Source organism: Pygoscelis adeliae, unplaced genomic scaffold (assembly GCF_000699105.1).
Source record: "Pygoscelis adeliae isolate BGI_AS28 unplaced genomic scaffold, ASM69910v1 Scaffold314, whole genome shotgun sequence".
Taxonomy (NCBI): Eukaryota; Metazoa; Chordata; class Aves; order Sphenisciformes; family Spheniscidae; genus Pygoscelis; species Pygoscelis adeliae.
The window spans coordinates 1,721,585-1,736,360 of NW_008824668.1; the positions used below are offsets into that span (position 1 = coordinate 1,721,585).

At 43.7% G+C, this 14,776-nt stretch overlaps 2 protein-coding genes across 2 annotated transcripts in view; both read right to left on the minus strand.

Annotated features, from left to right (window-relative positions):
- STYX (serine/threonine/tyrosine interacting protein) overlaps positions 1-2,082 on the minus strand; it is a 21,425-nt gene extending 19,343 nt beyond the window's left edge. Inside the window, exon 1 of the mRNA XM_009322945.1 lies at positions 2,014-2,082. Within this exon, the coding sequence (XP_009321220.1) occupies positions 2,014-2,082 (69 nt within the window). The remainder of the gene's footprint in view (positions 1-2,013) is intronic.
- Positions 1,929-14,776, minus strand: part of PSMC6 (proteasome (prosome, macropain) 26S subunit, ATPase, 6) — a 17,972-nt gene continuing 5,124 nt past the window's right edge. Inside the window, exons 2-14 of the mRNA XM_009322946.1 lie at positions 14,224-14,369; positions 13,826-13,865; positions 13,560-13,612; positions 9,732-9,799; positions 9,165-9,279; positions 8,128-8,215; positions 7,895-7,956; positions 7,689-7,812; positions 7,266-7,327; positions 6,106-6,226; positions 5,935-6,015; positions 3,837-3,908; positions 1,929-2,416 (exon numbers count right to left, since the gene is read on the minus strand). Coding sequence (XP_009321221.1) covers positions 2,298-2,416; positions 3,837-3,908; positions 5,935-6,015; positions 6,106-6,226; positions 7,266-7,327; positions 7,689-7,812; positions 7,895-7,956; positions 8,128-8,215; positions 9,165-9,279; positions 9,732-9,799; positions 13,560-13,612; positions 13,826-13,865; positions 14,224-14,369 — 1,151 coding nt within the window. The 3' untranslated portion in view covers positions 1,929-2,297. The remainder of the gene's footprint in view (positions 2,417-3,836; positions 3,909-5,934; positions 6,016-6,105; positions 6,227-7,265; positions 7,328-7,688; positions 7,813-7,894; positions 7,957-8,127; positions 8,216-9,164; positions 9,280-9,731; positions 9,800-13,559; positions 13,613-13,825; positions 13,866-14,223; positions 14,370-14,776) is intronic.

Genomic DNA, 14,776 nt, shown 5'->3' on the forward strand with positions numbered 1-14,776 from the left:
GTCGCCGCGCGGGCCTGACGCGCCTCCCCCCCCGGCCCCGCCCCCCGCCACGCCGCGGCCGTTAACGCTTCCGAAGGAGCCACTTCTTCTCGTCGCCTTCCCCTCGCCCCGCCATCGCTTGCGGTCTCCTTCTTCTCCCCGCGCGCAGGCCAGACTGCTTCCATTTTGGCGAGCAGGCACTCGTGCTGTCCGCCATCAGAAAGACGCTGCCCGCCTCAAACTTTAGCTGACGCCGCAAAGGGCATCATTTTCAAACGGGTCCCCTTTGTGCATGGGAGACGCCCTCTGACATACCAGTCTTGGGGCAGGAACCTATTTTTCCGCTTTTTGAGGTTCCCTGGTCCCACGCTCTGCTGGACTCCGAGACATCGCCCCAAACTATTTGAACGTTTTGCTCGTTTCCCCCTTGAGAAACCGTCGACAGTCACGTGTCAGCGGCCGTTCCTTCAGCGCTGCAATTTCCTTTTCGGTGAAAGATGAAAAATGAAACGGCAAAGGGGAAAAGCAACAGTAAAACTGCCGCTCCCACCTCCAGCTGGCGCCTGGAATAGGGACAGGGACCGGCGTCGGTAGCTTATGGCCCGAACTTCAAAAATGAGCTCTAACCACTCCCAGGGCTTCAGGAAACAGTTTGCCACCTTTTACCCTTCTCCAAGGTAACGCCAGAAGCTCAGCTCACCGTTTACATCACTGTAGCGCTCAGAAACTGACTTTTTGTTAATTTTCTAATCGTTCCAAGCACACTGGCTGTAGCACCCAGACCCAGCAGCTCTCTACGAGCTGCACTCAAAAGGGTGTTACGGTAAATTAAAACTGAGATTTGCATCTTTACACTCCTGACACGATCACGATAGGAAGTTTTCACACTAACCAGAAAAAAAGGTCCGTAACAACCGTGAGCCACACAGATGTCAAAATATTGTTGCCAGTCCTGTTATAATAGTTTTACACCTTACGCTACCCGTTTTGTCTCAGGGATAGGGGGAAAAAATACAACCGCGGCTATTAAAACTGCCAGGGAGATGCTGTTAAGCGGTGTGTTTCCTGGCAAACCTGGAGTTAATCTAATGTACTTGTCTGTCGGCTGAGTATGCCCAGAGTAATCCAATTAGGCTAATTAGAAGTAGCCAGAAGTACAGCCTAGTACACTACTGTTCCAGTCCAACATTTAGGTAAGTTGCACAGCGCAGTCGGTCGATCTGCATGCACACCACTCGGGGTGGAACACATTAGAAAACAGAAATAGGGCACAGCGACAGATGCCCTTAAGAACACAGCCTCTACGTTTTGATTTCTGTTTCCGTGACTACTCAAGCAGCTGCAGCAGTCAGCTCTCAGGGAGCACAAAGGCAACCCGCGTACGGCCAAATTCCAACCTCGCACGGTGCTGGTGCACGGCAAAGCCCTGTTCAGAGCTCCAGAAGTATTAGGCACAGCGCTTCGCATGCCTAAAGCGGCACGGGTTCAAAGTATATCGGACAGTTCCCATCTATATAGAGCAGCTGAAAGGGGAACCTGGAAAGGGAATCATCTTGCCTATCTCCCCCACCACCCCAAGAGCCGTAATCAAAACTTTTATATATCAAACTGCTATCAGTTTCTCCACCTCCACTCAGATGCTTTGGTCTATAACTGGCGTTCAGGATAGGAGTTATCCTAGCGTAAGGGAAGACAGCAAACATTTTAAAAGACTGGTTTACTTCTTGCGATCATTAAACGCTAGCTCAGCTAAATCCTCTTCCCAGGCTTCAGCAGCAAAGGAGTAAATACCACCCGTCCCTCCTCTCTCCGAGGGAAAGGTTGCCTCCATTTGGCATGTAAGGCACAGGACTCCAGTACAATCCCTACACCAGAGAAAAGTCGCTCTTCAAATTCTGAAGACACATAATTCAACTCTTTTCAAGAGTGACAGAGACGGTACAAGAGGATAAGCAGATTTAAACAAGCTTTATTCATTAACTGTTTGGGGGAAGGAAATTTACGGATATAAAAAAAGTTAAGAAATGAACTGACTTTCTCGAAGTCTGCTAACCCATTCAGGCGCCTTTGTAAATTCACGCCGTAACTGCTAAGAGAACACATCTCCACACAGTTTACTTAACATGGGCTGTAATGAATATTGTATTTCAGAATTGTACAGAAAACACACTTCTGTTGCCAACTTGCAACTAGTCTTATCAAATTACTAGCTACACATTACACAAACACCTTACAATAATAATCAAGAGGTACATTACTTCCTTTTATACATTAACCCAGTATGACGTGTGCAGTCAATCACGAATTGTATGGTTAATTTAAACAGGTTTGTAGTCAAGCTTGGACTCCAGCTTCTTAGAATCAGCCACTTTTCTGACAGCTTTCATGAAGTCTTCCTGAACTACAAAGTCATGATCGGCACGGATCGCAAACATACCTGTGGAGAGTAATTTAACGGCAAGAATAAGTTGTGCTCTTTGCAGCAACAGTACAGAGAAGACAGTACGTAAAGATTCACTCAAAGTGAAAATAGATCCAAGTTAGACTGTCTGCATGTAGACTTTTGCATTGCAGCTCTTGGATGTCGGGAGGAAAGAGTAAACTTCAGTGAGGTCACCTTTCTGAACTAGGTGATCTCTAAGAAGAAATGTGTAGCTCGTTTTAAACTACGAGTGTGTAGCTGCTGCGTTACTCAGCCTTCCCACATAGGCAAAACCCTAAGCATACAATGCATTTAGAACGTGGAAAAAAGCATAAAATAGTATTAACTCTCCCGTCACCCAGGTACTAAGAGACTTGGATGCTCTGCAAAAAGGAAAAAAAAACGAGTACCATCGCTGTTCCTGGCATGTATCTAGTTCTTACGCAATACTATGACATATGTCGTGATACTCCGCCAACAAGCGGTTAGAGGCCAGCTCCAGTTCAGAAATGGTACGGCTGGTTTTTTCCTCCCGTCGTGCTGAACCTGAACTACAGAGATCTTTTATGCCACGCATGTCACAGGATAGCGCCCAAATCCACGTAACTCTGGGCGGATCCAGCTTGTGTATGGCAGGGGGTATTAGCAGGCGTAACTCACATGAATGCAGTGCTACCGCTCCTAACTGGCAGCGGATCTGCACGTATCAGCTGGACTGTTTGTACGCCTAGCTGGTTTATCCGCAGACCCGATAAGAGACTTGTCTGTAACCCGAGAGGGAGGATGTTGGCCTCAAGTTGCGCCAGGGGAGGTTTAGATTGGATGTAAGGAAAAATTTCTTTACTGAAAGAGTGGTTAAACATTGGAACAGGCTGCCCAGGGAAGTGGTGGAGTCACCATCCCTGGAAGTATTTAAAAGACGGGTAGATGAGGCGCTGAGGGACATGGTTTAGTGGGCATGGGGGTGTTGGGTTGACGGTTGGACTCGATGATCTTGGAGGTCTCTTCCAGCCTTAATGATTCTATGATTCTATGATTCTATGTAAAGAATCAAGTTCTGTGTGACTGTATAGGTCATAAGGAAACTTGGGAGAAAGAAAAGAGGTTTTCTTCTAGTTGTTCCATTGAAGCTTCAGGGCATATCACCGTGCTGCTGCTTATGCTTAAAAGTCCAGACACGCGCGACATGCTGTGAAGTATACAACTGTTTTGGCATTTTGCTACCGTCCAGGTGCTAACATTTCCGTTGAGTAAAAGCTATCTAGCCCTTAAGAAAGGAATACAAAAAGTGGGCATCAGCGAAATCACGCTGTGCTCCAGCAGAACGTTTTTGATCTCCTGATATTAATCCGTCGACAGAACTATCGGCGAAACAGCTCAAATGTTTAGCATTAACCAAGACTGAGCACATCAAAATTAAGAGTTAAGAAAATACCTGCTTCAGTACAGACATTTCTCAAGTCTGCTCCGTTAAAGCCATCTGAAAGCTTCACAATTGCTTCATAATCTGTTCATGAAACACGAATGCCAATTAGAAATAAGTTCACACTTCCCGTTACAGATGCCAACGAAATACATATCCAGCTAACAGAGAAACACTTTACCTTGGTTTCGGTGCAAACAGACAGCTGTCCTCTAGACTGATAAATTAACTGAAATAGTCAGCTGTGTTACCCCTTTCATTAAACCAGAAGTGTATTGCAGCCAAAAGCTCGTATTAGTGACTTCGGGATTTAAGTCTGTAAGTTGTGGTTACAAGCATCAACATGAAATGCAAGGAAAACTACAAGGCAATGTTCTTATCATCATTTAAATGATGTAAAAAATGAGAAAACTTATCTCCAAGTGATCATAACTCAGTCCCTTTCTGCTTATAACAACTGCATCTACTAAAGGCATTTAATGTCTTGATATATTAAGCCCGGTATTTTATGCACATATATTTCCTAAAAAAGTGGCTATGGTTATAGTTTCTAGAATCAATTTCTAAAACACTGCGTCTGTCAAGCCTCCAGCAAGTTCTGATTTTTGCAAGGCTGCTTATTAAAAAAAAAAAAAAATCAACTTTCTGCAAAAGTGTTCAAAACAGTTTACCTTCTGTATGAAATTCAAAACATTTGAACTGAAAGTTTTTATCTCAAGAATCCAAAAAACCCCTAGAGATTAGAAATTCTTCAATTCTATTTTAATTCCGTGTAGCACAATGTGCTATAAACAAGTCTCCCCGTGATTGGAAAGCGAGGGGACTAAGCAATGTCAAACATGGCAGGCTTTGGTAAGTCTAGAGTCTTCAGTAGACTCCGGTACTAGAGCAGGAGAATCTCATGCTGGAACCTGGAACAGGTCATTATCTGAGGATTTTAATGCAATTCACACCCCACCTCGCCGATAAGCTCTGGACTTCCTTTCAGGATCTCAAAGCTGAGCATCACAGCCTTCCCGCATCACGTTCAGAGATTTAGCTAGTACCCATCGGACAGCTCACCTTGCTAAACGGCGTAAAGGAATGATCCTACCCTGCTTCCGCTCCAGTGCCCGAAGATACGAGAAAAAGGATGAAGCACTTTACCTCAGGCTCATGATTTGCTTTGGAGCTTCTTCTCTATCTTAGACTACAGTCGCATGCATGTTTAAGCCAACACTGCTGCTAAGAATGGCAATCCTCATCCCTCTCGCCCTCCCCCAGCTCGTTCCCGCTCCCGAGCCACCCCCTCTATTGAGCTGCAGCTGTTTATGCAGCCAGATGGTGAACGAGATCAGTTCCACTATCCAGATCATGCTGCCGGGCTGCATGAATAGCTCGTGTCAGCAGAGAGGCGGGGGCGGGTCGCAGGGGGCTGGGAACAAGCAGGCAGGGTCTGTGGGGCCTTACTGAAATAAAAGGCAGCCAACGTCGTTTTAAAGGCAAATCACAATCACAAGTTTTCGTGAGGAAAGCTCTGAAGTGTCACTGTGAAACTAAGACTCTGGTCAGCTTAGAGTAACAGAGTCATTAAACAAACCTTCCCCATTTTACCTGATAGATACTTCTCCCCCCTCACGCTCTGGAGAGAGCTCTCTACACCGCTAACCAAAGACAAGCTTTGTTTCAGCCAACAAGGTTTTCATTACGCCATCTCTGAACTCCAGAGTAAGTTTCCCCGTGACTTTTAAAGATTCTTTATTGTTTTCAGACTTCTGCAGTAACAATTCTTCTTTCTTTGGGGTGGGCTAATGAAAATGCTGTTTACTTGCATTAAGCTATTCCTTTAGAAACAGGAAACTCCCTGATGTGAAGCATGTAAATTTTCCAGTTTACAACTGTGCTCCAAGGGTTTATATTCAGTTTTCCTTTGCAAAGGAAGACCTAGCAACAATCCACTCAGGATGCATTTAAAAAAACAACCAAAACCCAGTAGAATTCTGAGAGAGGGGAAGTTGTGTGGCCGGTGCAAGGGAAGGAATTAGAAGGGCAGAGTCATCGTTAACAACTCACCCTCTTCACAATTTTACAAACAGAGGTAGGAAGGATATCCAGGCAGCTTCCTACTTACCTATTTCACCATGTTTAGTGATAGGACCTGCATGAATCTTCAAAATGTCTAATCTCGCTTGTTCATTCGGTAGATCAATATCTAGAAGGAATTACATCTTTAATAAAAACAGAAAGCCACCATTCATATGGATAATATCCTCCTTCCAGCCACTGTGAAGCGGTAACTCACGGATTTTTCTATCCAGCCTTCCAGGCCGCAGAAGTGCAGGATCCAGCGTGTCTGGTCTGTTAGTAGCCATGATCATTTTAACTCTGTGCAGAGTATCGAATCCATCCATCTGATTCAATAACTAATAGAAAACAGAAGTTTGTTTTTAAACAAGCCAAAACCCTCCTACCATAATCTATCCTACTTATTTTCTGCGTAAGTATTTTCACCGGGACATAAAAGCACTACAGATGAATCACAAAAAAAAAATGCGACAAGCCTTCTAATGGAAGGCCCCAGCTCCCCGCATATTCCATAAGCAATAAGGGGGAGCTTAACAGAGACACTGAAAATGCTTTGCCCAGAGAAAAAGATATTGAGCAAAGCCGAGCTCAAACGTGAAAGACTTGGCTAAAACAGCAAGGCAATGAAAACGGTGCAAGTGCTAAAGGCCCCAACGGTTGGCTGCCACATTTTGAGTGTGTCGCACTAGGTCCAGGACATTCAAATCAGAGCTGGAGAACAGCCTCTAGAATACTAATGCACACATACGAAGACATTTCATTGTGAAGATTCAAAGCACTTGCTCTTTGATCACAGTGGTTTAATTCTTTATGGAAGGCAGACACATTCTTTTGAACCGGGCAAACTGTTTGCAAACATAGGCCAATGAAGTTTCCCATTAGCTTCAGAGTTCTTAATTGCCACCAGCGGCTTTAAAATTCTCTTCACACAACCCAGTTTACCAGAGCAATTAGCACAGAAACAAAGAAATACAACTACTTCTCCTAGTTTTGAAAATCAAACTGTAACAGTTCTAAAATTTTATAGACTAAGTGTCTTTGGGACTAAAAGAGATGAGCTCCGCTCTCCCCTCTTTAAGGAGGAGGAAGCCCTCCAAACCTTCAAAGAAGATGCAGTAAGCAGGAGCAAAGTCAAGTCACAGTAAGAAGAGAAAATACCCCAAAGAAAGAAAGCAATTTTAAAGATTCTTTCAATTAGTCTCCAAGTTGAATTCATGACTGAGTTACCAGGATGTGCAGCTGTCTTTTGTTCACTTTTAGCTTAAGATTATTAACTCAGAAAGACTTCTAACAAGCCGGATCATAGTGTAACAATTCACATCTGTATTATTATTTAATGTGGACTGTACAGTACGTAGTCAGGGATTAGACACTCACCTCCATCAGAGTCCTCTGAATTTCTCTGTCAGCTGAGGTGCCTTCAGAAAAACGACGACCACCTGCAGCACACCCAACTCTTAAGTTATAGTACTTTATTTTTGCCTCCATATAATACTAAGTCTGAAGACAATTAGGTATCCCTTTTAGACCGGGGAAAGAAGGGGTGGTATTTGAAGAGTTAAACGCCCACATTTTAAAATGCTTTTTCATATAGTCAAAAATATCCAAGCCAGATGTGAACGGGTACGGTTCTAAGCTAACTGTAATAGCTCCAGGAGGAAGCTGAACCACTTATCCCGTTATGTTCCTTCTGAACAAACGTGCATGCACACTCTCTTTTGAGAAGACCGACTGTAGCTTTATGGCTAATTTAAAGTGTTAAACGGAGACTCTAGCCACCCTCCCGGCCATTAGCCTTACCAATAGCATCTATCTCATCCATGAAAATGATACACGGCTGATGATCTCTGGCATAATTGAACATCTCTCTGATCAGTCGAGCACTTTCACCAATGTACTTGTCCACTATCGAGCTCGACACCACCTTTTGAAAGACACATGAGTGAAGAGACTGGAGCACAAACAGATTAAGCATGTGTTTGAGTGCAAGAGTAAAACTACACTACCTTTAGGAAGTTGCAATCAAGCTGGCTAGCAACAGCTCTCGCCAAAAGTGTTTTTCCTGTACCTGGACAGACAAGAGATTGAAGCTGTTTAACTAGTAAACCCAGTACTGCATGCTAGCGACTTGAAAAAAAAAAAAAAAGAAAGAAAGAAAGAAAAAAAAAGAAACAAACAAGGCTATTGCCACAGCTTGAGAGCGACAACTAAACATTCATTACCCTTTCATGAGACTCACCAGGGGGGCCGTAGAGCAAGCAGCCTTTTGGAGGTATAATTCCCACACGCTGGAATAATTCTGGGTTTGTAAGCGGCAATTCTATCACCTGTGAAGAGACATAAACAAACTGAGGCTCTGTTGGAGTTTTAAAATAGATCAGCGATCCCAGGAAGCTAATGGTGCACTTGCCAGTCTGTTTTCCAGATACCCGTCTTCTTATTTATCTGTGCAGCGTATTTTGTATGAGAGACGGTTAAGTAAGAAAATGTCAGATTGATCTAACGGATCGATCCACAATCCTGCCCTTCCTGTTCAGACTCTGCAATGGCTTGTTTCTCACGATGCGCTTTGCTCAAACCATGTTTTGCTATCGTCATAATGCCACCACCCAGAGCGATTCTCGCAGGTTTGGGGCAAAATTCAAGTTTGGTTTGTTGGTTGTCAATCCTAACTATGCCCTCCCACTTGACTTTATGGCGCTCCCTTAGCCTAAAGGGTCTTGGATCCTTCAAACCCTCTTATTTAGGGGATTTTCTTCATTCTAATCTCAATCCAAGCTTCTGCAACAGTAGAGATAAATTATAACCCAGTTTGAGAATTGGGCTTTGGCGTTTAGAATAATCTTTCCCCACTACTGCAAGGTGTGTGCGCAGCACACAGACGATCCCTGTCACAGTCCGTCGGCTCAGAGCAGCGCGAGCTCGCCTTCAAACACCCGCATTCCTGGGCAGGCTCGCGCGGCCTGCGGCACCGATGCCCAAACTAACAGGATTACTTCAGTACGACTGCACCAGCACCCCGCAATCACACTGTTGTTTGCCACAAAGACAATTACAAAGCTGGAAAACATACAAGCAACACTTCAGAAGTTATCTTCTAGCACCGGAAAATGTAGCCTAAGTTAATGAAACATGGAAATCACTCATCTGATAGGATCCTTTAACAGCCTGTCACGTGATAGTTTAGGACAAACATCAATAAGGTATTTTTGCACTGAAAAACTTCACTCGGAACACATCCCACAATCTGCTAAGTGTTTTTGAGATACTGCATACCTCTCGCAGCTCTCTGATTTGTTCCGACAACCCTCCAATCTCAGAATACGAAACATCCCCTGGATCTTCATGAGACATATTATAAACCAGTGGATCCACTTCCCTTGGCAAGTATCTGGAAAAAAGAGTTAAGAGTACACATTTTTCATTGTGCAGACACATTTATAAAGTTATTGCAATAAATTTTTACAGCAACTATGAAAATGATGTCTTCTCCTCCCACCTTGATAGCAAGACGTTTGTTGAAAAACCAGAATAAACCCCAAACCTAGCAAACTTTTTCAGGTTTTAAACCAAACAAACAAAAGCTTAAAAAAATTGCTGAAAACACCGAGTTGTAACGGAATTTTTTTTTTTAAAGAACAACCAATTTCTTTTTAAACCATATGTAATAGACACGTAAGTCTTCCCTCAAAGTAATTGTCCTTACTTAAGCACGGCTGTGCAGAAAACATTTACAAAATATTACAGAACTGATTACTCAAACCTTTGTGTGCCCTGCTGGGATCACTATTTTTCCCCCCTTTATACGATGAGCGGAAGAGCAGCTGTAGAGCAGAAACCTACCTCATAATAGTCAGAGTGGTCATATCCAGAGCAACTCTTGTCCCCGGCTTCAGCTTACTTTTGTCAAGCTAGTCACAAAGAAGGTATTTCTGTTAGAACCACACTCCAAAACAACGTCTGGTTTTAGCCAAGACGTTTACTGTAGCTTGCACCCTTTGCTCAATCACACACAAGAAGAAAACAAGGCTACTGAGCTACATGCCAAGCAGCTCATTTAGTAAACACCGTGTCCCTGTCACTGGCATTTTTGGGAATGCTTAAACTGGGCAAAAGCTGGCCCACTGTTTCATGGGAACATGATCCAGGAGCTGGCCTAGACCAATGAACCTGTTGATTGTCACAACTGGACACCAGCAAAGCTAAGCCAGACCACAGGAAGAACTTTTATTAACGTCGAAATAGATCTTGCACAGCAAGTCATTAACTTACCTCTGCCACTTCTGAAAATAAATACTATTTTCTAGACCGTAATGGTTTGTTTTTTTTTTTTTTACTGCTGTCAATCTGACTGCATTAGTGAGAGATCTAATCCTCCTCTCCGCTCAACACAGGACAGAACCGGCTGTTTCAGAACAAGTAAGGAATCCTCCGTTAAGGACACAGGGGACAGCCTGCCGATTTGAGTCCGAACTTGCCACCCTTCTGCTCAAAGGCCTTCTCATTTCTGGACTGACAGAAGGGGTGAATAGGTGCTCCTAACCTATTTTCTCCAAGCCTTCCATCATTTGCACATTTTCACATATCCAGTTATATCCCCTCTTTAAAGTCAGCTGTTCCAGTTGTTATTCTTTTGCTATCGTTTACCTCAGATGCCCTACTCATCTGCCTCAGCAGTTTTTGTTTGCTTACTCCATTTTTATGAGATTTTTAAACACATTAGCAGTCCTATTCCACTACACCCTGCTAAATTCTGCCGGGATTAAAACAACTAACTTACGTTTCTCACTTTGTTTTTAAGAAACCCAGTCTAGGAGAGCAGTCTCACCTCTCACACAACACAACCTTGAACAACGATCATAGAGATTACCTCACCGCTCTAATTCCTTCTCTTTTGTTAAAAAAAAAGAAGAAAAAAAAAAAGAAAAAAAAAGAAAAAAGAGAGAGGTACTCAATCCACATTTGAAGAATATAAAACCTATTTATTCTGAGCTTTTACGACATGGCATCTGAACAACAGGGATTTCAACAACTGCTTGCAAGCGCTGCCTGAAGCTTCCCATCGCCCCCGCTGGGGGGATTTAGAAGGTCCCTTGCCCACGTGGGCTCTTCAGTCTCTAGTAGGTCTTCAGGATCAAGCTGTCACTTCTCCCTTACTGGGGTCACTAACGAGACCTCTTTTCAGCTGCCTAACGCTAAGAAATCTGTAAAAGCTTGAAATTCTATCAGATCCAACATTGCCCGATAGATTTAAGTTATGCTGCAGGGGGCAGAAAACAAAGGGAAACCATTTGACCTTGAATTCCTTAGGAAATGCACTTTAGAGAGGGAAGTAATCTTGTTTCAATTGAAACAGCGTCGCTCCCCTTCCCCAGCAGCGCCGCAACAACACAAGGACTTCGATCAGAAACTAGTTCTTCTAATCTGTGAAACCCTCCACGGGAAATTATTTGCCTTGATATTTTGACATTTTGAAAACAATCACGGATATGTTTTTTTAGTCTCTGGTATCAAATCAAGGATCTTTTAAGATCAAAGAGTGTTTTTACTGAAGAATAAACTTGAAAGTATGTGCTGCAATGCCAGACTCATCCAAGCACAACCTATCCCTTAGCACTTATCTCTGTTTCAACACAGATCCTCGAGACTACCTCACGTGCCCCTAAGTGGAATTAAGCATACTTATGTTCCAGAAAAATATTTTGTTCATTCTGGTGAAAGAAGATAGTGAGTCTGCCCCATAACATCTTGAAAGGGATGAAGCTGAAAATCGTGTATTTAAAGAGCATTTCAATACCCGCAATTCTTGCAGATGTTTTATGCAAGCAAAAACGTATCACATCGGTATGCTCCGGGAAAGTCAAGGATATCTGTGTATACACTGCAAGAACTAACGCACTTACTGGTACCCACATTTCTCAAATAGTTTGTCTCTAAAAGGAGGAGAAAAGGCCCACCCTTACTGAAAAATATACAACCCACTGACAGAGTCAACACCAACAGGAAAATACTGACTGCATGAGTTTTGTTCACCGCTTACTGCGAAGTATTGTTAATTGTGGGCCTTCACCAGGAATTCCCCTGACAGCCAGAAACCCCCCTCTGCCCCTCTTTTGAAATTCTTCAGAGCACAGCAGGCTCCCCGCTCTGCCACCTGCTCGCTGCCTCTCGGCCCCTGCAGCCACCACGCCACCATTACGGACGGATCGTCTAAACAGAGTTGGGTAACTTTTGTACGTTGGAGTTCTGTTGCACTATTCTTCAACTTATCTTCCACGTACGAACCTTAAGCTAATCCAGCGATTCTGGGTACTGCAAAAGGTTTGCACGTTAGTCTCGCAAACACATTTTCTTGCTTTACATAGAACCAGTAAGGGTTCAAAGTTCTGTAAGGAACATCAGTTTCTCTTCAGAAAGAGAAAGAAAAGCCACCTCTAACATCAGTACTACACCTGTGCTCCTGTTACTGAAGGAATTTCTATTTTTCACAATTTCCATTATACAGGAGAACATGCTACAATTGTGATGTGTTAAAAGCTCAACCGCAGTCACCTTTCTCCATCGTAAAGGCATCAGTTCAAGAGGCAGAGAGGTCGCAGCTGTTAAAAGATCTTACACTTATTTGTGCACTAAAATAACTAAGCAAAATGCTGCCGCCTTCTCATGATCCTTCCCTGGGGTCGCTACTCTCCGTTCAGAGATACCTTACAGCCTCACATTTCATACATAGTCGTCTTTGCTTCCATTTCTCAAAGTCAGGGATGAGTGTAATAAAAATCGAACTAGAGATTCACTTTTGCTCCCCCAATGGCTCTGCAGCTGCAGAACACTTTAATAAGTATTGCGGTCCCTACTTCATAGGCAGCTTTGGTAAGGAACAGCCAGTCTATGGGTTTTAATTACTGAAAGTGGGTCACATCCAGTGCACAATTAACCAACAAGCAGTTTTTAAACCACGTCTGCACTACATCCCTTATACCTCAGTATAAAAATAAAAAGCAAAGAGTACCTCTAAGTGGTTCTTGCTGACTACAGCAGAAGATGGATTATGCTGTAAGCAAGGTTCTGTATTAAAGTCTCTAACTTCTACAGAATTTGGTGTAGGTAAAAAAAGCTGTTGTCTCGTAGACCAGAAGTGACAAGGCTTTTTTTTTTTAAGATCATTAAGGACAAATAAAAATCCCTCAGAGCGTTTAGAACGGGGGCCCTGCCTACCATAACTATTTACTGGAGTGTAAAAGCATTAGGAAAAAAAAAAACAACAAACATAAAGATATATAGTTATATAACATTAAATCTACAGCTCAGCACTACGACAGTAAGGGTCCTATGCCGTGTTCACAACACGGCAAGGGAGACCTCACACAGTTGATTGATTTTCATAGTGATGATTAATTTTCAGAGAGTTCAAAATCAGGCAGAAAGACGGAGCCTCAACTCAATGAAAAGAACAAAAGGTTCCAGGAATGTTTTGGACTGCTTTATCTTTACTAGGAAGTTACGCTACTACCAGCTACGAAGGGAGAGGACAAGCAGATACCAGTATAAAATAGCCATACACACCTTCAAGAAGAAGATACCTAATCCCACCAAGAACCCACTTTATCAAAAGCAGTGCCAATATTCAAGAGCAAAGCAAACTTTTAATGAATATTCACACAGATCAGCTACCTGACGACGACAGCCGACCACGTATCTTGGTCCATTCGTAGCCTTCACAATGACTGGAGAGAGAAGATCAAAGGAAAAAAAAAAATCACATGTACTCGATTCACTGCTCTGAATTATGCTTCTGGACTATCCAGTGTGTGGTATTTTTCTGGCAATACTCAATCACTGATACTCTAATTCTTTACTCCTCCACATCTTTAGCCAGACCTTAACGACAAAAGCTTATCTTCAAGATTTCAAAGAACGTAACAGTCCAGCGTACTTACATTTCTCTTCCGTTAGCTGTTTAAGAACCTCGCCAACAATCTGCAGAAGAATAAATGCAGTATTAGCCTGTAGATAAACCACCACTGCGAAGTAACTCTTAACACGTTTCAGGACATGGAAGACGACTGTCACCTCTGAAATTCCTTCTCCCGCCTCACGCTGTTTGCCAGCACTTTCATTTCTTTAACACATCTCTGTCAATCAGGAGAAAGACAGAAAACCTCTCTAACGCATGTGCTTGGTGTGTCTGCTCCTGATGGTAAGCCCCTGTTTCTGTTAGCTGTACCGTTCCTGCTTACTCTTTCTCGATACCAAAAATGGACTTAAATGCTACTTCCAGGCAAGTTCACTGTCAACCGCCACCACGGGCTGCTGTGACCTCATTTCTCTTACATACCTGCCCGACACTCTGCAAGGCCTTGAGATCATTTTCTGATTTTTCATATTGCTTGGTGAGCTCTTTCAGCTGTTCCCTTACTAGAAAAGGAAAGAAACACGGGATTTTGCTAACGTTCAACCCAACGGTAACTCGGGACCAGGCCCCTTCACCGGCAGAGAAGCGGCAGGTACAGCTAGACCGCGGGAGACCTGCACACCCAGAAAGTCACCCTCCCGCAAGCACAGCGCAGCCCCTGCTTGAGGCCTGCACACCCTCCACGCAGCGGCGTCTCTTATCAGCGAAACGCTCCGCAGAAGGCGTCTGAAGACCCAATCTGTAATTTAAAAAGCTCAAAATCAAAGGTTTCGGGTATGTACGGCACCGACATTTGCACGGGAGGGCACGCTGCCGCCAGGACCATGTAACAGAGGACGTCTGCAACAGGAAAATAAAAGCCTGACAGAAAAACTTCACGGGGGAGAACGGCTGAGGGAAGAGAACCGCCCGGCTCGATCTGGAGGCGGCAGGGCCTGACCCCGCCGCCCACCCCAACGCAAGGAGGGGGTCCCCA